This window comes from Notechis scutatus, chromosome Z (genome assembly GCF_049901735.1).
Source record: "Notechis scutatus isolate UNSWTSFEM ecotype Mainland chromosome Z, rNotScu1.2, whole genome shotgun sequence".
Classification (NCBI taxonomy): domain Eukaryota; kingdom Metazoa; phylum Chordata; class Lepidosauria; order Squamata; family Elapidae; genus Notechis; species Notechis scutatus.
Window position 1 is genome coordinate 138,789,264 of NC_142025.1, and position 22,186 is coordinate 138,811,449.

The window sequence follows — 22,186 nt, forward strand, 5'->3', positions numbered from 1 at the left end:
GTCTACTGATCTTCCTGTCACTCGAGAAAGGGTAAACTTGCAGAATTTTTTTCCATTTCATTTCAGCTGCCAATTATCTCAAAATGGCAGTGCCGGCAGCATTTGGTAACTGCTAACAGCCTCTACAAGCATCCCATTGAATATACAAGGTGACTTTGGAGATGCAAAAGGTCTTCATTCCTCAAAGAAATGAAGATAGTAGAAACCATGGCTGAACCCTTGTTGGCAGGAGCTGTGGAAAATCCTGTAAGGCACTTATTTGGAACAGAACCGACAACCCACAGCTAGAAAAACCCAGCTCTCATTTCTAGCTTAATTATAGACAGTGATACTCCTGTTTTTTTAATAATAAAGATGTATCACTTTTTGATTATTGCTAAATGCATATTAAAAACAGAAACTATTGTATTGCAGAGAATGCTAAATCTGTTTATATAAGAAACCTGTGTAATACCTGGCTGGTGCTTTGCAAAACACCGGTCAGGTATGCAGATGCCTCTGTGGAAGCCAGGTGTCCAATCTCTCCTGCAGCCCCTGTCAAAACATTCAAGGAACGTAGTGGAAAGACGCAACCAGAGGAAAGGACCCCAAGGTTGTGTTTGCAGAACCTGAGAGGAGCTGATAGGAATTAGGTAGATCCAACCCATGGCACATCATTAAGGAGTCATCATAGGATATTCTTACAATATGACTTGGTTCAGAAGAAGAAAAACACGATTGATAAACTGGAATTGTTAAAGACAAATGCCTTCCCAAGAAGCTGGGGATGGAATAATGACAACATTGTGAAAACATGTTCTCTAAAAATGATCAGCAAAATATATTCAGTTAATCCTAAGCACGGATGGGCCCAAGGACTGGAGAGTCCCAGATCTACTCTTGGCCATGGAAAAGTAACTGGTGATTCTGGCTGTCACACTCTCTCAGCTCAACCTAACCTGCCTTGAGCTGTATAGCATGAACAAAAGATCCTGTCTAAACTGGGAGGTGAGGTTAAATAACTCAGTTTATATAGGAGACTGGGGGAGGGAACTGGTAGATTTCTTAAGTTCTTCCCAACTCGTGGATAGACAACTTGAAATCCATATATAATCCCCAACCTCTTTTTGTGACTTAAAATTACGTTGCTTAAGTTTAAACAAAACACTGATTTTCAGAAGTGCATCCGAAAAATGGGGTTTTTAAGCCTTCTCTAAATGTTATGCAGCCATTTTCTATTAGTATCGCTCCAGATCCCTATTTAAAAATGGTAGTTCAACATCACTGCCATGTACCTACAACGGTTACAAAGAATATAATAGAATATAATTATGTAATAGAGTGGTCAAAGTCTGGAATGCCCTACCTGATTCAGTTGTCTCAGCTACAAATTTTCGTAGTTTCAGTCACAAATTGACTTTCATGGAATTCATACTTAAGAGGTCAGTAGAGGGGGCGTGCATAAGTGCATTGACGTGCCTATCGTCCCTGTCATTGTATTTTTATTCTCTTATTCTTGTTCTCATTTTTGTTTGACAAATTCCAATAAATAAAATAAATAAAAATGCAACTCCCTCCATCACAAAATCTCCAGAACCGTAAAGCCTACAAACTTGAAATTTGGCACGTATGTTCCTCTTGGCTTCTAGGTGCTCACTAAGAAAGGATTTTTCAAAATGACCATCAGAGCATTAGCATTTCCTATATTATTATTAGCACGCTCTGATGCTAAGGAGTTCTACTCCCCCCTCCCCACCTGCAAAACACAAGCAGAGGAGTTTCAGTTTCAGTTTTGGCTTCACAGCAGCAAGCAGCTTTAGTACAGAACAGTTGAGCTAAGCCACACCCAGGCTCCATGCTGCCTCCTTCTTGCTCACACAGCAAATATTGTTTCAGTTTCCAAAAAGCCCTCAACTCTCTCACATATTGACAGGACATTAGCCAGATGAATTGTGATGGATGCTGGTAAGCAGAGCCAGAATTTTTTTCTCCTTATTTTCCTCCCCCAAAACTAAGCCTGATCACATAGTTTCGTAGCGAAGCATGGGTACCCAGCTAGTGTACAATAAAAATTTTCCTTGTACAAAATCCTCTCAGGCTGTGAGTGGTAAATTTCTAACACTCCAAGAACTGCAATTATCAATCAATATTTGCAGAAGTCGGAAACATTGTCCACTACTAAAACGTGACCCTGACCCAAACGATTTTGCTTTTGATTATTGCCCTGAAGGAAAACATGAGGGCAGGCATAAAGAGATTAAACGGAGAACTGACAGCTCTTGTAACTTGAAAAATATGGAAACTTTTGAAAAACTCTGCTGAGAACCTGAGCATCTGTATTTGAGTGTGAAAAGCATGTGAGCCTGCTGATGTTCCCAGGGCCTTGTTTAACCCGGCCTGTTCCAAGGATTTATAGCTCCAGGTTGGCTGGCTTCCATCAATCACCTTTTTGAGATTAAGAGTTGTGGGAACCAAAACAGCTGCTGCCTGCCGACCTTTCCATCCCATCAAATTATGAGGGAGGTCCAGAAGAGAAGCTGATGATATCAAGGGTGAGCCAAGGTAATTCCCGTCCCAAGAGATTCAATTCTGCTCCTAAATACTTGCTTTTGAGCTTAGCCATCACATCACTCTCATTCCTAGATAAAGAGGGATGCCCAATTAAGGAAGGATTATTTTTTTTTGGCATTAACATCCTCGAAACCCATGTTCAATTCTTCTATTTTAAAACAAAGTTACAGGTTTTCGGAAAAGGAACGTGACCAACATAATTTTAATACCGTCATGGCACTCTGTTTTTCCTACACAGGGCTTTTTCATTATAGCTCACTGGTAAGAGAAAATCCCATTTGTCCTGATTACTGTCTTTAGCCATTTTTAGCAAAACAGCTGGTTTTAATCCAGTTTAACACTGCCTGGATGTGTGGAGGTCTAGTTTGCTAGACCATTATATAAAGGCACAGCCCCCTTCTCCCCCTGCCTCATTCTGCCTTGCTTAAACAGGTCAACACATATTCAAGCTTCAACATACATCAGCTAGGAAGCAGCTGAAACTGCAGATAATACATTAAATAATAATAATAACAATAATAATACATTATTATACAAAATAATACATTAAATCTTCACAGCAACTGCATCACTGTGTAGGGTGGCCTGGGAAACTGCTAAAATCAGATGGCAGATATAAAATGAGGAGTCCATCCAAAAATGATTAGGTGGCTGCCGAGTTTAACATATGAAGAATGGTTGCAGGAATTGAGTATGTCTAGCGTAGTGAAAAGGAGAACTAAGGGTGACATGATAGCAGTGTTCCAATATTTGAGGGGCTGCCACAAAGAAGAGGGGAACAACCTTTTTCCAAAGCACTAGAAGGAAAGAGATGGAAACTAATCAAGGAGAGAGGCAAACTAGAAGTAAGGAGAAATTTCCTAACAGAACAACTAACCAGTGAAATAGTTTGCCTTTAGAAATTGTGGGTGCTTTGGAGGCTTTTAAGAAAAGACTGGGCATTTGTCTGGAATGGCATAGGGTTTACTGTTAAAAGATCTCCAAGGTCTGTCTGTCTGTCTGTCTGTCTGTCTCTCTCTCTCTCTCTCTCTCTCCCTCCCTCTCTCTCTCACACACACACATCTATCTGCCTATCTCTCTCTCTCTCTCTCTCTCTCTCTCTCTCTCTCTATCTATCTATCTATCTATCTCTATCTATCTATCTATCTATCTATCTATCTATCTATCTATCTATCATCTATCTATCTATCTATCTATCTATCTATCTATCTATCTATTTATCTATCATCTATCTGTCTATCTATTTTTCTATCTATATCTATCATCTATCTATTTATATTTTTCTATTTTTCTATCTATCTATCTATCTATCTATCTATCTATCTATCTATCTATCTATCTATCTATCTCCATTCCAACTTGGTAACTCTATTATTTTGAGTTAATCCTAGAATCCAGAAGCAAGGGAACAAGGCCTGCCTTGACAAATTACATTCTCTCAAATGATATAATATGCATCCTGTAGAAGACTGTAAAACATGTGGAAAGTTTTGGAATTTGGAAAAAATGGGAACACCAGAAAGACCAGGAAAATTATTCCCACTCCCACTCTGTTGTGGATTGCTTCCGGTGATCTTGATTGTGTCACGGATGATTACAAATTCACCTGAAATTCAACCTCAGTTCCAACCTTGGAAGTAGGGGGAGGGGGGAATGGATGATTGCAGAATGATTGCAAGCAGGATGTTTCCATCTCTGGTGCAAACACTGAATGGCTATCACAGAGTTTATATGTCTATGATGGGCACTCATATCTTGTAAACGGTAATTGTTAGGAAGGAAAGATGCAGTTGGGTTGCATAATCTTAATATTAATCTTTACAATCCTTTTTAAATGTATAAGGGCACCGAACCTCCACCAAGAACTCCACAGTTGAATGCCATGCCCAAAAGGTCCCTCAGCCAGCAAACTTAGCTATAAGCAAGCAATCTTCAGCCAATATTGACAATTGTTTTGAAGAAGAAAACAGAGAAGGAGCTAAAAAGCCAAGTTGATATAAGCTAACCTATACAAAACCATCTGGGATTTGAAGTAAAACCATGGTCCTCAACCTGTGATACATGGTCCCTGAGGGGGGGCTGCAATGTCATCACAGGTGGTCCATGAAGGCTTGAAGAATTGTTATGATTTAAATATTGAGTTGTCTTGGTGGTGCATGTCCACAAAAGATATTTAAAGGGAGTCCATGGTGAAGAAAAGATTGAGAACCACTGGAGTAGATCATCGAGGCTTTCCAAAATCAGTACTTTAGAGTATTATTAAATAACTGTGGTTAACTAGGAACATACTTAACACTGATAACAAATAAAATGCTAGACACTTATTCCATCTTTCTCTTTTTAATCAATCTTCTGTGATAGAAAAAGAAGTGGAAAGCCCAGTAGAAAAGCATAGGAAGTTTAACAAATGCAATACCATAATATCTTAACCTCATGTTAGATCCTGGTTTGGAAGCCACCATGATTCTAAAAAAAAGAGAGAGAGAGAGAGAGAGAAATGGTCTTTAGCAAATGCAAATTCCATCAGGGCCTCCTTAAAATCCGTCTCCACAGCTCCAGGCGAAGCAGATCTCGTTCTTTTCGGATCCCAAGCAGCACACTCTGGTTCTCATGAGCACGCCGGATCAGATAAGGGATAACCTCTTCCACAGATCCATATGGGATAGATTTGTAGATGGCATAACCTGCTTGACCTACACTTGGCCAGAGGGTGAAAACCAAATTAGAGAAAGGAGGTGAATATATCCAGGAAAAAAGGAGGAAATGAGGAAAAAGTCACGAAGAGCGTGGAGCAGGACTCACCGAGCGCCAAGGACACCTGGTCACACATACCCAGCAGCTGCCCAAAGCTAATAGGTCCAGCATTTTTGTTGATGCCCATCTGTGACATCCTTAAGAAGATAAGACAAACACATATGATGATAGGCATGAATTTAATGTAGAATAGAAAGCATAAACTGTAAGCTAGAAGTCCTAAAGGTGCTCTTGAAAAAGCACCTTTGAGACAAACATGACCTGAATGACTGAGAATCTCTATAGACATATAAGCTAGAAGACAATCCTAGCTTAAGCATAAGTTCATATATATATATATATATATATGTATGTATGTATGTATGTATGTATGTATGTATGTATGTATGTGGATCTTTGGTTATTCGGGTTTTCTCCCGCGTAAGATTGGAAGTATCTAGGCAACGTTTTGATGAAGTCTCATTCATCATCTTCAGGCTTGTGTTTTCGGCTCTGTGCTTCTGAGATTTTATATATAAAATCTCCTGCCAGTTTCATATATGGCAAACATATATCTTGTCTCCTATTTCCCCTACAACAACAACCCTTTGAGGTGGGTTAGGCTGAGAAAGAGTGACTAGCCCAAAGTCATCCAGCCAGCTTTCATGCTGGCCTAGAACTCAAAGTCTCCTAGTTTCTAGGCCAGTGCCTTAACCGCTACTAGATGAAACTAATTTTCATGTTGTTGATTGTCAGTCCTCAGCATCTCACCTTGTGTGGCTCAAAGTGAGATTCTGAGAATTGTGACTCAACAAAATCTTGAGGGCTCTAGGCTCCTTCTGCTACCTCTTTGCAAATCATTTACCCATAACATCAGTTTCATTTTTTTTGCCCTAATTTCCCAAACGTTTGAGGAGAACAAATGACTATTTGCTTTTACATTTGCACTGTTTTTAAGCCTCTAGTTATTTTGACCTTTCCCTCTCAGTTGTGTTAAAGTGGAAAACATGCCAACCCTTGAGCACAAAGTTTGTTGCTTCTGGAACTTATACCATCCTGGTCAATTGTCCAGTCTGTTTTTCAAAACATCTAATTAACAAGCTTCCACCCACTGTTTTTGGCGCTTTGTACAATAAGTCAATTCCCTCTTCCCTGTGACAGCCCCTTAAGTCCTGGAAGACGAATACGTTGTCCGCCTTCAGCTATATGGACAAACTCCCAGAATTCTGAGTAAAGCCACTACTGACTAAACAAGGTTAAAGTTTACAAAACTGGAGGGCATATGGCTTGGGAACTACTGATCTAAATGAAATCTTGCAGGGTTATTTCTTCTCTTCCTGTTGGCTTTCAGTTTTTCTGTTTGCTTCTTATGCATCTATCTATCTATCTATCTATCTATCTATCTATCTATCTATCTATCTATCTATCATCTATCTATCTATCTATCTATCTATCATCTATCTATCTATCTATCTATCTATCTATCTATCTATCTATCTATCTATCATCTATCTATCTGTCATATGGCACGTGTTAGCCAGGGATCACTGAGGTGGCTGCCTGCCTCTGTGAAAGGGATTTGGGGGAGGCAGTGTTATGTTTACCTGCGGGATGCCTGAATGCCAGTATGTGTTCAGGGGAGACGCCTTTCTTGTCCCTGCACAGTTTATTCGTTCACAGGAATCGAATCACCGAGCTGCCAACCTCAGCAGTGTGCAAGCCCAGTGACTTACCAAGTGAGTCACTGCGGAATGTACAAGAAATGTGCATACAAGAATTGTACAAAGAATGTACAAGAAATGCGCATGTAATTTCTTGTACAGATCATTTAAGGAGATAAAAAGAACTTGTTCACAAAATCATGCAACATCAATCAATCAATCAATCAGAATAGAACTAGAAGGGAATTTGGAGGTCATTTAGTCCAGCCGCCTGTTCAAGCAGAAGACCCCAAACCATTTCAGAAAAATGACTGTCCAGTCTCCTCTTAAAAACCTTCAGTGATGAAGCAACCACAACTTCTGGAGGCAAGCTGTTCCAATGCTTGATTGTTCTCACTGTTAGGAAGTTTCTCCCTAATTCCAGCTTGCTTTTCTTTTTGATTAGTTTCCATCCATTGTTTCTTGTCCTGCCTCTGGTGCTTTGGGAAATAGGGTGACCCCCTCCTCTTTATGGCAGCCTCTCAAGTACTATCAGATCCCCCTTAGTTCTTCTTTTCTGTAGACTAGCCAAACCCAAATCCTCTAACCATTCTTCATAAGTTTAGTCTCCTGGCCTTTAATCATCTTAATTGCTTTTCTCAGCACTTTTCCAAAGCCTCAACATCTTCTTTCGTAGATGTTTAATTGGTAGATGTTTTATTACATTGTTCCTCCCCACCCCTTTTCACCACAATACCTTTGTACAGCATGGGTCACAGAGGCTTCATTGTGTGTTGCCACAATCATCTCAAATCTTTCCTTGCCTTGAGATACTTGGTCCAAGCCAAAATCCAGACAATGCCGGTAACTGTTTGCCAAGGAAAATGAAAGTGGGGGGACGTTACTACAGTAATAGCACTTAGCACTTAGACTTATATACCACTTCACAGTGCTTTACAGCCCTCTCTGAATGGTTTACAGAGTCAGCATATGGCCCCCAATAATCTGGGTCCTCATTTTACTGACCTTGGAAGGATGGAAGGCTGATTCCACCTTGAGCCAGTCAGGTCTGAACTGCCAAACTGCTAGCAGCCGGTCAGCTGATCAGCAGAGGTAGCCTGCAGTACTGCACTCTAACCACTGAGCCACCGAAGGAGATTCCCAACAGAAATCTTACAAGTAGCACACAGCCTGATATAATCAAGGTTCAAAACAGAAGAACAGTTCTCTTGAAAAAATCCACACCTTTCATTGGTAGCTTCCCAGCTGGGCTGTACAGGATCAGGGTACCCCTTTTCCTTTGCCAATTTCCGTTCCTTGTTCAGATAAGCCCCCCGGACCAGTTTTATTCCAAAAGATACACCCAAGCGTTCTGCAAGGGCGACATCTTGCTTCAAGCGTTCCAAAGTATCCTGAAGGAAAACAAAACTAGTCAAACAAACAAAACAACTGCTATGGAATATATTTTAAAGTGTGCTAACACCACTTAATTGTTCTGATTAGAATGCATTTTTGGGGTTCCCAGGTAATATGATGAATAAAATACAAAAAGCGGGGAGAGCCTAGGAATAAAAATCCACCTTGAGATATGCTTGATAGGTGTTCCAAATCCAAGGCTTTTGGGTGTTCCAAGTAGCCATCATTGCAATGGTGACTAATGTCAAGGCAGGATTGATATAAGTGTATTCTGCATCTACCAGAACACGGACTCCTTTTTCTACGGCATACTACATGGAGAGAAGAAAGGCCACATGATTTGTAAAGAAGACATGTGACTGATTATCCAGAGTTCAGATACTGGGATTGCTGAAGATTTTACTTAGTTCCATTCAATCCCCCCCAAAACCTATTGAGATTTAAGAATACATACTAAAGAACTACAAGTTCCTAAGCCCTCTGCAAAATCCAACAGTGAAAACAGACCTCTGTAAGGCATTTTCTCCCAACTATAAAGATGTGCAGGTGGATATTTTCAAGCAGCAGCCAAAAGAATCAAATATGTGGTGTAAGAAGAGTTTAGAATTTCTAAATGCACTTAGTTAAAACGTGGGCTCTACTTTGGTAGGAGATGTTCACTTTTGTTTCTGACAAAGTCTGTCTCTTTGCTCCCATCTAATGGTAATCTGGTTTTATGCAGCCCAAATACAAGTATTCTTGATATTCACCTAGTTTTCCTTTATATATTTCTGCTTGCTAAGTAACTGTAAAGGCATATTTGATAAGCTGAAAGAAACTAAATCTGGTAATGTCTAAAACAGAGATGGTTAATTATGCTTGGCAAATATTTTGGATTGCAGCTCTCAGAATGAGAGAATGACGTGGTAGTTCTTTTTTCTTCTTCTCCATGTTGAAAGAGGTGGCCATCTCTGCTTCTTTACCTGTGCGATTCCCTTCTTTAACATATGTGATAAAGCCAAACATCTGTGAAACCTTGCTGTCTCACCAAATTTAACCCATCTTGATTTCTGGATAGTTTTCTACCTGCTGGTGACATTCAGAAAGCAAGAGGGCAACACCAACTGCTTTGCTTCACACAACTTATACCCATGTCATCAGGATATGTGGCAGCAAAAGGCAATAGATGCAGGATAAAGATCAGCAAAGGGGGAGAGCAAATTTTATGCTGGAGAGCTCTTTGCTTACTCCAGAATGGGGAATAACTCAATAATGGGGGAAGGGCCCATGTCAGCCATACATCTCATCCTGTTCAAACCAGAAGTTTATCTAGTTCAGTGATGGCTAACCTTTTTGTCATTGCGTGCCGAAAGTGCATGCGCACACCCATAATGCAATGCGCGGGCCCCTGCCCCCCTGTGCATGCGTGTGTGACACCCCCCCCCGCACGCCTCTGCGCATGTGTGCATGACCCACCCCAGTACGCATCCCGCCACTCTGTGCATGCACGGCAGATACCCGACAGTAGATCTGTTCCAGGCAACAGCTCGCATGCCGGCTCTGAAATGGCTCTGTGTGCCACTTCCGGGATGCGTGCCCTAGGTTCGCCATCTAGTTTCTCATTGCAACTGCAATCCATTGCGATTCTTCTCTGTATTCGAAATATTGCCAACGTTTTTGTCTTGCTTCTGAATTAGGTTTTTATACGATCATGAGAAGGATGCCACCCTGCAACTCAAGGAATGCAATAGAGCCAATATCTCAAGACTGAAAAACATTCTGGCAACTCAAGTAGACAATCTCACCAACCGGCAATCAGCAGAAATGCGCCATCACAGCTCATCAAGCTTTTAATACTGTTGTCAGAAATAATTATATTTTCATTTCACAGCCTAAACCAATGTAAAAGTCGCAGGTGAAACTTTAGTTGGTTTGGTACCTCTGCTACAGAATTCAGGCGCCTCAATGATTTTTGGAAATGCTGGTTTTCCTCTTGGGACAAGCAGCTGAAGGACACTTCCTGAGGGTAATGGAAGAGAACAGACAACATATATATACACATTTAAAAAGCAACTCCATAGATTGAGCAAAAAGGGTAAAATGAAAGCAAATAGGGAAACAAACGAGAAAACATGAAAGGGAATCAACTCACGTGTCCTGACATGGCAGCCATGATTCTTTCGATGCTGAGGTCTGATATTCCCTCCTCGTTTTGTAAACACAGGGTAATTGTTTTCTGTGAAGAGAGAGAATAAATCCCTCCCAAATAAAATCAGAATACTTGTCTTCATTCTCATCCCATACTGCACAATTAGGAACCAGAATGATGACTTTACTTTTTCTATAGTAAAGGAAATATAGGTAGCCCTTGATTTACAACCACAAGTTAGCCCAAAACATCTGTTGCTAAGTGAGACATTTGTTAAGTGATTTACAACCTTTTTTGCCAGTTATTAAGTTAGCATGGTTGTTAAATGAATCTGGCTTCCCCCTTGACTCTGCTTGTCTGGTCACAAAAGATGTGATCACATGATCCCAAGACACTGCAACTGTCATAAATATGAGGCAGTGGCCAAAGGTCCAAATTTTGAACACCTGTTCATGGGGGATGTTGCAATGGTAATTTGTGTGAAAAACAGAAGTCCCTTTTTCAGTGTCATAACTTTGAATGGTTACAACTGTTCACTAAACAATCACTAAACAGCTCAATAAGTGAACTATTTTAAATTGTGGACTACCCGTATTATATTTTTGCCAATTTTCCACTTAAATCACCTTCCTGTAAGCTGAAATCTAGCACACTTACAGTCTCTCCTTGTTTAGGAGTTGCATTTTATTCCAACAAAAAATGGCCACTAAGCAAAACGCTCACTAAGTGAACCATGAGACATGCTGCAAAGATCATTGGTTGCTGGTGTCTCACTTACATAAAAGTTCTTTCTTGCAGCAGTTCCAGTGTGACTCTCTGGCATGTATTGTTGTTAGGCATGTGTGTTGTTGTTGGGACAAAAGTGATTGAAAATTATTTTTTTACTACCGTTTACTAGCATTTAATACCACTGTATTTGTGAACGATCTCTGTCTCTGGTAGTTGCTATATGAAGACTGACTGTGTTGGATTAGCAGTTGACCTTGTTTAACAACTGCCTTATTTACCAACCATTAAAACTTAAAATGGTGCTAAAAAAATAACTTTAACAATCAGTCCTCTCTTTTATGACTATTGCAGCTATCCTCACAGAAACATGATTGACATTTAGGTGCTTCACAGCAGACTTTTGACCAGCAGAATCAAAGGAGAAGCCATCAGTAAAATTGCAAGTGATGGTTATGTGATATCTCACTTAACAGCCCCATGGTGATCCAATTAATAACTGTATGGGAAATGACATTGTTAACGACCATATCACATAGTGACAGTTTCAATAAGTGAAGACAATAGGGTTATTTTTTTCCTGAAGTGCTGAATTTAGTTTGACTAGTAAAAAAAAGAAAAAAATGAATCCATCATGAACTTTCTCAATTTTAAGACACATGGACTTGTCACATGGACTTGTCAATTTCAATTCTGAGAATTGAAGTCCACGTGTCTTAAACTTGTCGAGGTTGAGAAACACTGCCATACCCATTCAGCCCCTAATCCTTTCTGGTGGCACGGTAACTTAGTCAAAGATCACATTTTGGGGGAATACAAAGTCTCTATCCACTTTTTTTTTGTGTGTGTGGAAGAAGTACTTAACATCCCATGTGCCCTTCCACCAAAAGAGCAAGATCTCAGCTTCATAATAGTGATAATGCCTCCTCAGCCAACTGGGACAGAGCAGGCATGGCTGAATTGGCCACATCAGTCAATCCGCATTTGGGAATCCTGTTCCACCTTGCTCAGGGCCTTAATACTGAGTGCTTTAATGGAGAAGCTAGTATTTATAGCTTCTCTTTCGTTTTAGGTTGTTTTTCTGGAGGTGGGAGGACTTGGTAATACCAACGGCATGGGTCTGGTGTTTGTACAGCAAAACTAATTGTTAATATTGTCTTCAGAGTATAAATTAACTCCATGCTCCCAATAGCTGCTGCTTGATGCATCCCACAGTACTCACACAGAGTTCAGCTGCCATCAGGGCTGTCACCTTCAGTTGCATCATGGGATTGGGGGCACCCCCCACCGAGAGATCCAGGCAGGTAATCATGGATTGGGCATTCTTGTCATACCACCCTTCCCTGGTGAGGAGAGAGCAGAAAGGTAGGTGTGGAACCCTTTCAGATCTGGGTTTTGGTTCCTCTGTTGCTTGCTCACAAATTCTTATTTCTTTAATGCCACCCGTTTCTCTGGATTTGGTTCCATAGGATTGTTATGCTAGTATGTGATGAAATGTTGCATCTGTTTGCGTGATGTCAAGCTTAAGATGGGTGGACTTCAATTCCCAGAATTCCAACATTGACTGAGAGTTGAAGTTCACCCATGGCCATCTTGCTTATTATTTATTTATTTTATCCTGGAGAAGTTCCTGCAAGTTTTTGGGGGCAAGATTTCAGAAATAGTTTGCTGTTGCCTTGTTTTTTGTAGGGCTGAGTTAAGGATTGACCCAAGGTCACCCAGCTGGTATTGAGCCTAAAGTGGAACTAGAATTCATAGTCTCCCAGTTTCTACCCCGATGCCTTAACCATCACGCCAAAATAACTGTCCTTGGGGATGTAATGACTAGGAATTCTGAACAATCCTTATGACCTAGAGAAGGAAACAGGCTAGGGAAGTCTGGCTTATAATGATAGTGGTGATTTGTATTTATTAACAATCAGATTATGAGTAATACTTAAGTAGGAAAATTCAACAGTTTCCAAATCTCCCAGCAAAAATTAAAATTGCTGGAGGAAAGTAAGGATATTCCTGCCCCCAAAAACAGGCTTTATTTGTCTGGTCATTTGACTTCCTTTTCACTAGACTCAGAAAAAATTAATTATTCTCATTTTTTTCTAATTTTGAGTAGCTGGGTTCCATGTATTACATCAAAGCTTATTGTAGTTAAAGCATGATAAATTACCCTTAACACTTGATAACCACTTCCTCAAACAGAAAGCCAAGGTTGTAGATAGCTCTGTAAGGTCTTAATACATACTGGAAACACCGGAAGAGGATGTATGAATCATGTTTCCCTTCTTAAGCTGCAAACTTGTGTGACTCTTTTCACCTTTTCAGAAGATGTGTGAGCTCTCCATATCACCATAAAACACCCCCTCATTGATTTATAACCCACAAACTGCCAGCTAATGAATCTGTTGTACAGTAAACCTTCCCCCACTACAATGTCCACCAGATAGATGAATTGGAAAACATCTACCATTATCTCCCAGCTAGAAAATCCAGGAGATGATGAACAATAATGTTTGAAGAATGGTGTAACACAGAAAATGAGATTCGCTCTTTTTTTTATTACAAAATAGTTACAATACCCTTAAATGTTGGGGGATAGAGGCAAGACTAATGCATTCAACAGCACAACTGTTTTTAAGCACTTGAATCACAATGTTGACTCCCTTATAGTGACCAGAAATTTGGAGCTGCCTTGTGTACATCTCCCATGACCAAAGCAGAATCCTAAAGATCCTAAAATAAATCCCAAATTAGAATCACATAAAATGTACTCCCAATCCTTGAATTTACTCTTTCTGCAGATGTATTCTTCTAGGTACAATTCCTCTGTTTTGCAATTTCTTTTTCCAGGATTACCTCTACTGTTAGATAGACTAAAATTGCTCTCTCAAGTGACATGTTTATCATCTCAGTTGTTATTTATTTCTCAAGCAATTATTTAAAGTTCAGATGTAGTGAAAAGCACATGTGTAATAAAGTTGAATTATATGGTCATCTGGTCAAGAATTGGCAGACAAGTCAGACAATTTGTCTTCTCTTTTTCCATCTGTGCAAAAGCTCCTCTACTGCTAGACTACCTATCATCCCTTCACCTATACTTACCCTTCTTTTTCCTCTCCTACATCTTCCTCTATGGGGACAGCAAGGAGAGGCCGGACCCCCAAGTGTTGGAGTCGTTGCAGCGTTTCTTTGATCTCTTTGTGGGTCTCACCAGCCACAAACTGCCCATACAAAGTAAGACGAAGTGCAGAGGTCCAGAGACGACGCCCCAGAATGCGCCGAGTGAAAGAAAGGAGCTTGCAGGACAAAGAGAAATAGAGGATATGTGGACAATTTCCAGATGGGAAGCTGTATTTGCTTAGAAAGAGAACCCTGAATTAGGCTACCAGATTTGGCCTGAAAAAAATCCAGATGATGGAAACAAAGAGAGTTTTCTATATCCATTTTTCTCCATTTAGGGATTATCTGGATTTTTTTAGGCAGTCTATCTTGAGATACCTAAAAGGTTAACAGATGGACTATAGATTAACTGTTAACAATCACTACGGATAATTTATTCCAATAAGAATACAACTTGTGCATCTGGACAATGGACTTTAGTCCACAAAAATGATGTCTCCCAATTGCCATTTGTCAGCCTTTAACACCAATTATTAACCTACAATCTATGCAAGAAGTTGTCAGAACAATCTTTAATCATTTGTGCAAGTCACAAATAATTTGTGTCTTATTTTGCACAAAATAATTTATTCTAAAAACTCTTTATCACCTCCCCAATCAACAGAGCACTCCGTTTAAGTCATTGGTGCAAATTCCAGAGTCACGCTCACATGGAGAGATAACAAGGGGACTTCTAAAACCTAATAAACCAAGATACATATTTATCATTTAAACTGATTTCCTGATAAGATCATTAAAACTACTCTCTGGTACATCCTTCCAACCACACATCATAGAAACCCAAGATCGCAGGTGACAATTGAGACAAAATGGGTTAAGGGTTAGATCAGGAGTTAAAATCTCACCTTTGGTGCTTTCTGCACCAGCCATGGAGAAGAACAGAGAAAGAAGACCAACAGTCCACGACTCAGTTCCCATTTGGTCTTGAGGCGGAAAACTTTCCCATCATCCAGGTTCAGTGAACTAGAAGATTGGGGTTTCTTTGAAGAAGTTTCAGGGACTGTCTTGGAAGATGAGGATTTCTGGGTGGGCACCTGGGGGCTCCAGAGGGTTAATACCCTCCGGTGCAAGAAACGAGCCCCACAATGCAGCATGCCACCAGTCTGAAGGTCACAGTGCCACCTTTGAGAATGTAGCATCTGGCATTTATCTCACTGCGTATGGGAACAAACTGAAAAGATGGGGAGGGTGGAGGAAAGAGTGCAAACACAGGCCAGTAAGGTGCAGTTTCAGCACATTATTGGGGGTAAGTGGGAAGCAATTCACTAGGGCAGAAAACCTGCTAAGATGAAGTCATTCATTAACATCAAGATTCCTGGCATTTCAACCTTATTGGCTTATTCTTTTCTGCAACTTGGTAGTTTCCAGATCTGTTCAATTCCACTTTCTATAATTCCCAGCTAATGTTAGATGGGATAATATGGAAGGTGAAGGCCAAAACATTTTCTAAATCTGTTCTCCAAGTATGCTGGAGCTGCTGTTCATAGTATTGTCAGTCTTAATATTGATATTGGTTAGATTCCAGCTACCATAGTCCCAATGTGTAGATGAATTAGTTTTAACTCCCAAGGTAGTTGAAACTAAATGTCCTACACTCATCAGCTGAAGCAGCACCCCATTATCAGGATGCTTTCTTGGGGGGTGTCCATTAAAAAAACACTGTACTTCAATCTCTACAGATGTTCTATAAGTCTTTTGGCACCTGTTGAAAATTCTCAGGGAGCCTTACATTTTTAGTAACAACATTTTAATATATTTGCTATTTTAGCTTTCATTATCCTTTTGGTTTCAAATGTTTTAAAATATGTTTAAACAACTGGACAAGAGGGCGGAGCTGGCGTTGCGGTGGTACAGCATGCAATCTTTAAGTTCTAAGATCGCTGCTGATATCTCCATTGCAGGACGGTCCCAAAGGACCTAAACCGTCCCGTAGAGACAGTGACTGAGGAGGACACATTCTGTTGATCCCAGGGACATCGCAAAGTCCCTGGTAGATCCAGGAGAAGCCCTTTTTTCCCCGCGGTGGAGAGGCAGCCCTTAAAGCTGCTGAAGCTGGGACAGCTCCGGAACGGAAGAAAGCTGGAAAGAAAGTGTGTCAGTTTGGTGAGATAATTTTCTACTTATTTTTTTCTGGAGAGAACACCCTAAAAGACTAAAAATTAAATTTAAAAGTGAAGATAAAAGTGCTTAAGCGATGAGATTAAGCACAAATTAAACCTGAAGGTTTTTTCTTTCTTTTTATTGGAACTTTGGATTTTGTAAAAACTTTTCAATTTTTAAACTGGTCTTTCCTTTTTAATTTTAATTTTTTCCTTTCAAAATAACTCTTTGGAAGTTTTTTTTCCTCATTTTTTCTCTTTAATAATTTTAGATTCTTTTTATTTTTTCTATGCCTGGTTTTAATATTAGAGGGGAAGGGAAAGGAAAGGGAAATAAAGCTGCCACCTGGAGGCTTGGATACATTGTTTTCCTTTTCTTTCTTTCTTGTTGATACATTTGGTGTTAAATTCAAGGACTCTGCTTTTCATTGAAAAGTGGGAAGAGCATGTAGATTGTTTGCGGTTGCTCTTCTGTGGAATTACTGATAGCTGGAGTCTAGATTTGAAATTGAAGAAAGAAGATTGAAGTGACCTTGAAAAGACAACTGGAAATTTTGTTTTTTGATTTAGTAAAGAGCCTCAAACATATAGTGGCAGTGCTTTGCTTATTGACAGAATTGCTATATTTGGACTGGAGTCCTTTGATGCAAGACTACTTTTTTTTCCCTCTCCCTCCTCCCTTTGTTTTACCTTTTTAGCAAAGGGAATATACAGATTTCTGTCTTTTTAATTTTTTTCCTTATTTTTTAATTTTTTCATCCTTTTTCCATTTTATATTTTTTCTTCTTTTCCTTTTTCCCTACATAATTGGAACCAATTGGATTAAGGTATTCAAGTGCCTGAATATTTTTTTCCCCTTCCCTTTTTTATTTTTATCTTTTGCTTTTTTTTTTTTAACTGGAGTGGCAATTGGCTGCTCTTGTTTTTTCCTTTCAATTTTTCTATTAAGTACTCTAAGATGAGCAGAAAGATACCAGCCTCAGCTTCTTCAATCCCAACTTCTTCCTCGCCATCTGGAGGACAATGATCAATACAGGTGATGTTACAACAAGAGAAGGAGAAAGAAGTGACACTGCAGAAGATTATGCAAGGAATTCAAAAGATACAAGTAAAAACAGATAATATTGAAAAGAGAACGGAGAATATTGAGCAAAGAATGGAAAAGACAAATGAGAAAATTGAAAATATTCAACAGATGATGATGCAATATGATGACAGAATTAAGAAAATTGAAGAACAAGATGTACAAAGAGATTAGAGATATGGATACCCGATTGAGTGAAGTGGAAAGAGACAATGGCAGATCTCTGCAATTATTGGGATGGGAAATTGATAGATCAGAATTCTATCTTGGATTTCAAATATAGAAGAAAAGGGTGAAAACCTTGCTGAAATTATGACATAAATCCTGGCAGAAGCATTAGAGGTAACTAAAGAGAAGACAATGGATGGAATGGACAAGGTTTTTCGTGTCTATACAAGATATGCGATGAGAAATAAACTGCCAAGAGAAGTTCATATCAGATTTATTAAGAAAATAATAAAATCACAAATACTGCAGGCGGCAAGAGAAAAAACACTAAAGTACAAAGATAAAGAAATAGTGGTATTGAAACAGGTACCAAGAAGAGTGAGAGAGATAAGAAAAGAATATTTATTCTTGACCAAAGAGTTACTTAAGAAAGGAATAAATTACAGATGGCTGATACCCGAAGGTCTCATGTTTACTTGGCAGGAACAAAGACACAGAATTGATACAGTTGAAAAAGCTGAGTTATTCTATCTGGAATATTTTAGAGGAAGGGAGGAAGATACAAGAAAAGAAGAGTCGTTAATTGAATTTCAAGAGGAATGTACAGCAGTAATTGAAAAAGAAGAAGGAGCCGTAGGTGGTATACCAGAGAGCAACGAGAACCAAGATCTACTAGAGCAACAAATCCTTCTTATAAAGTCTAAAATGGATGAGAAAAAACTGATTACAATTAATATAAATGGGCTTAATTCAGCTATTACAAGAAGAAAAATATTTCATAAGTTAGAGAAATTAAAATTTGATATAATCTGCCTACAAGAAGTACATATTAAAAACAACATGATTATATATTGAAACAACAAAAATTAGGGAAATTATTTACAGCGTTGACACACTGTAAAAAGAGAGGAGTGGTGTTATACATTAGAGATACAATCCCTGCAGAACAAATATATACAGATGATGATGGAAGGATTTTGATGGTGGAGATAACGGACAATAATCTAAAGACACTTTTAATAGCAATTTATGCCCCAAATGATAATCAAGAAGATTTTTACAGTAAATTACATAAGAAAATAATTGAACTGGACTATGCTAATATTTGTCTGATGGGAGATTTTAATGGAATAATAAATGACAAATTGGATTATAAAACACAAAAAACAGCAAAGAAAGCTAGAAAGACATTACCAAAATCCTTCTTTCGAATGGTAGATGAGATAAACTTAAAAGATGCATGGAGAGAGAGAAATGCGGAAAATAAACAATATACTTTTTATTCAAGTAGACATGCATCATGGTCTAGAATAGATATGATATGGATGTCAACAGAATTGCTTTCTAACATACAAGACATTGAAGTAGAAGCAAGTACTTGGGCAGATCACAATCCAATAACACTTGTATGGAAAGGACAAAAAAGGAGATCTAGATGGACTTTAAACAATACGATATTAAAGGAAAGACTTTAAACAGAAAATTGAGAGAGAATTGACTTTTTTCTTTAAAGAAAATACAAAAGAGGATACATCATTACAGAACCTCTGGGACACGATGAAGGCTTATACAAGAGGTTTGATAATGGACTATACAAGGAAAAGAAATATAAAACAGAAAAAAAAACTTTAAAATATTGGAAGATGACTATAAGAAGTTGGAAAAAGAACTACAGAAATTTCTACAAAAAAGGATATTAAAATTAAAATGGACATAATTAAACATAAAATGTGGCTAATGGAAAAAGAATAGCACAAAAAATTAAAAATGCTAAGCAGAACTATTTTGAAGATGCAAACAAACCAGGCAGATGGCTATCATATAAATTGAGAAAGGAAAGAGACCCGAGAAGAATAAATCAATTGATAAATGAACAAGGACATGTATGCTATGGAAATGCGGAGAAGAAAAAAATTATTCAAGATTACTATGGAAAACTGTACCGTCAAGAGAATTTTCAGGAAGAAAGAATTCAACAATACTTACAGGAAGCAAATTTGCCCCAGATACCCAAAGATATTGAAACAATGTTAGAAAGTAACATAACAATGATGGAATTAACAGAAGCTTTAAAAAAGCAAAACACTGGGAAAGCACCAGGTCCAGATGGTTTGCCAGTGGAATTTTATAAGACAATCCAGGAAACATTGAATCTTCACTTATTAGAAATTATGAATGAAATTATGACAAAGAAGAGAATACCCAAAACATGGTCAGAAGCATATATCACACTTGTACCGAAGGAGGACACAGACCCACAGCAAGTTAAAAATTACAGACCTATATCACTATTAAATTCAGATTACAAAATTTTTGCTTCAATTCTAGCAGAAAGACTGAAAAGATACTTAAACAATTTTATTCATCCTGATCAAAATGGATTTCTGCCGAAGAGACAGATTAAATATGAGAATAATTTTAAATACACTGGAATACTATGAGGCACATCCTCAAAAACAAATGGCTCTGATGTTTATAGATGCACAAAAGGCCTTTGATAATGTGAATTGGCGTTTTATGCTGTTACAATTGGACCAAATGGGCTTTGGTAAAAAATTTACTCAAGCCATCGAAATGATATATCATAAACAAACTGCAAAGGTTATGATAAATGGAGAGTTAACAGACTTTATAGATATAAGAAAAGGGACTAGACAAGGCTGTCCGCTGTCACCTCTATTGTTTGTGTTAACACTGGAAGTGCTGAATAGGAACATCAAAGAAGAAAAAGAAATAAAAGGAATGAAAATTAAAAAAGAAGAGTATAAATTACAAGCTTTTGCAGATGACCTGGTATTTATATTAGAGGATCCATTGGAGCCTGCACCTAAACTGATAGAAAAGATAGAAGAGTATGGGAAAGTAGCAGGTTTGAAAATAAATAAAGATAAAACAAAGATTTTAGCAAAGAACATGTTAGTAAGACGAAAGAAAGAATTGGAGGAAGTTTTGGGGATCAAGGTCACAAACAAGGTTAAGTATTTAGGGATACATATAACACCAAGATGTAGCACACTTAAGGAGGACAATTATTTCAAACTTAAACAACAGTTTGCGACAGATTTGATAAAATGGAAAAATTTACAATTATCACTGATTGGGAGAATATCTACAATTAAGATGAATGTATTGCCTAAAATCTTATACTTATTCCAGACAATTCCAATCAGATTAGGGAAAGAATTTTTTGAAGATTTAAACAAAATAGTGCTAAAATACATTTGGCAGGGGAAGTAAGCGAGGATAAAACTTAAATTGCTACAAGATGCAAGAATAAGAGGAGGATTTGCTTTGCCCAATTGGGAATTATACTACCAAGCGACGAGTCTGATGTGGGTAAAGGAATGGATAACGCTAAGGAATACTAGACTTTTGAATTTAGAAGGACATGACTTGCTGTTAGGGTGGCATGCCTTCCTCTGGTATAAGGGAACTAAAACGCAGGGGTATTTTAGAAGACATTATATTCGAGAAGCATTGTTTCTAAACTGGGAGAAGATAAAAAAGCAATATTATTTAAAAACTCCGCTATGGTTATCAACTATTGAAGCTTTTTCCTATCCAATAATATATAAAAAGGAACAAACAGTTAGATATGGTGAGATATTGAATGAAAAGGGTGAACTTAAATCTATGCAAGCGTTGGAAGAACAAGGTGTAAAAATGAATTGGTTTTCATATTTGCAAATACAATCTAGATTTGATAAAGATATTAAAACAGAAGGTATCTATGATAAGTTGACTGATCTAGATAAAATTTTGACAGGTACTGATGAAAAAGTAATAAAAAAACTTTATGGACATTTGCTAGTTTAAATTAGAGGAAGAAGAAGTAAAAGAAACAATGATTGCGTGGGGGGGGTGGAATTTAGGATATGGGATTGATTTAGATAAATGGCAAAAATTGTGGTCTCAAAATTATAAAATGACAATCGACAAATAAAATAAATAAATAAAATAAAATAGACCCCTGATTTTCTCTAGGATATTAGAAACTTTGGAATAGCCTCAGTTCAGGGGTCTTCAAACTTGACAGCTTTAAGACTTGTGGATCAACTCCCAGAATTCCTCCTCCAGTGATTTTAGCTCAGGAATTCTGAGAGTTGAAGTCCACAAGTCTTAAACTTGCCAAGTTTGAAGACCCCTTGCCTTAGTGTTTGCATGACTAGTATGTTGTGGCAAAGGCAAGAGGCAGCAGGAAAGATGGTGGCAATTTTGAGTGGATGATAGAAAGACAAAGCCTATGTCACTTTTTTGAACTGTACAAGCATATGGATACAATAAATAAATGAGTGGTACTTAATAAGTAATGTGGATGAAGTCTAATACTGTAACAGTTGGACTTTGACTGGAGAGACTTCAGGTTGAATTTCCATGTGAACCAGGGAAATTATTGGACGACTTTTTCTACCAACAGCTGGCTAAATCAGCCACTCACCAACCCAAATAAAATAAAGCTGTGAAATGT

General features: G+C 38.3%; 1 protein-coding gene across 1 annotated transcript; it reads right to left on the reverse strand.

Annotated features, from left to right (window-relative positions):
* Positions 1-4,947: 4,947 nt before the first annotated feature.
* PRODH2 (proline dehydrogenase 2) lies at positions 4,948-15,571 on the reverse strand. Its single transcript, XM_026677530.2, has 10 exons — positions 15,213-15,571; positions 14,290-14,483; positions 12,416-12,536; positions 10,471-10,554; positions 10,258-10,338; positions 8,504-8,650; positions 8,169-8,335; positions 7,681-7,791; positions 5,353-5,441; positions 4,948-5,243 (listed from the first exon to the last, which is right to left on the reverse strand). The coding sequence occupies exons 1-10, from the start codon at positions 15,504-15,506 to the stop codon at positions 5,074-5,076; spliced, it is 1,458 nt and encodes a 485-aa protein (XP_026533315.2). The 5' UTR covers positions 15,507-15,571; the 3' UTR covers positions 4,948-5,073.
* Between the last annotated feature and the right edge of the window lie 6,615 nt (positions 15,572-22,186).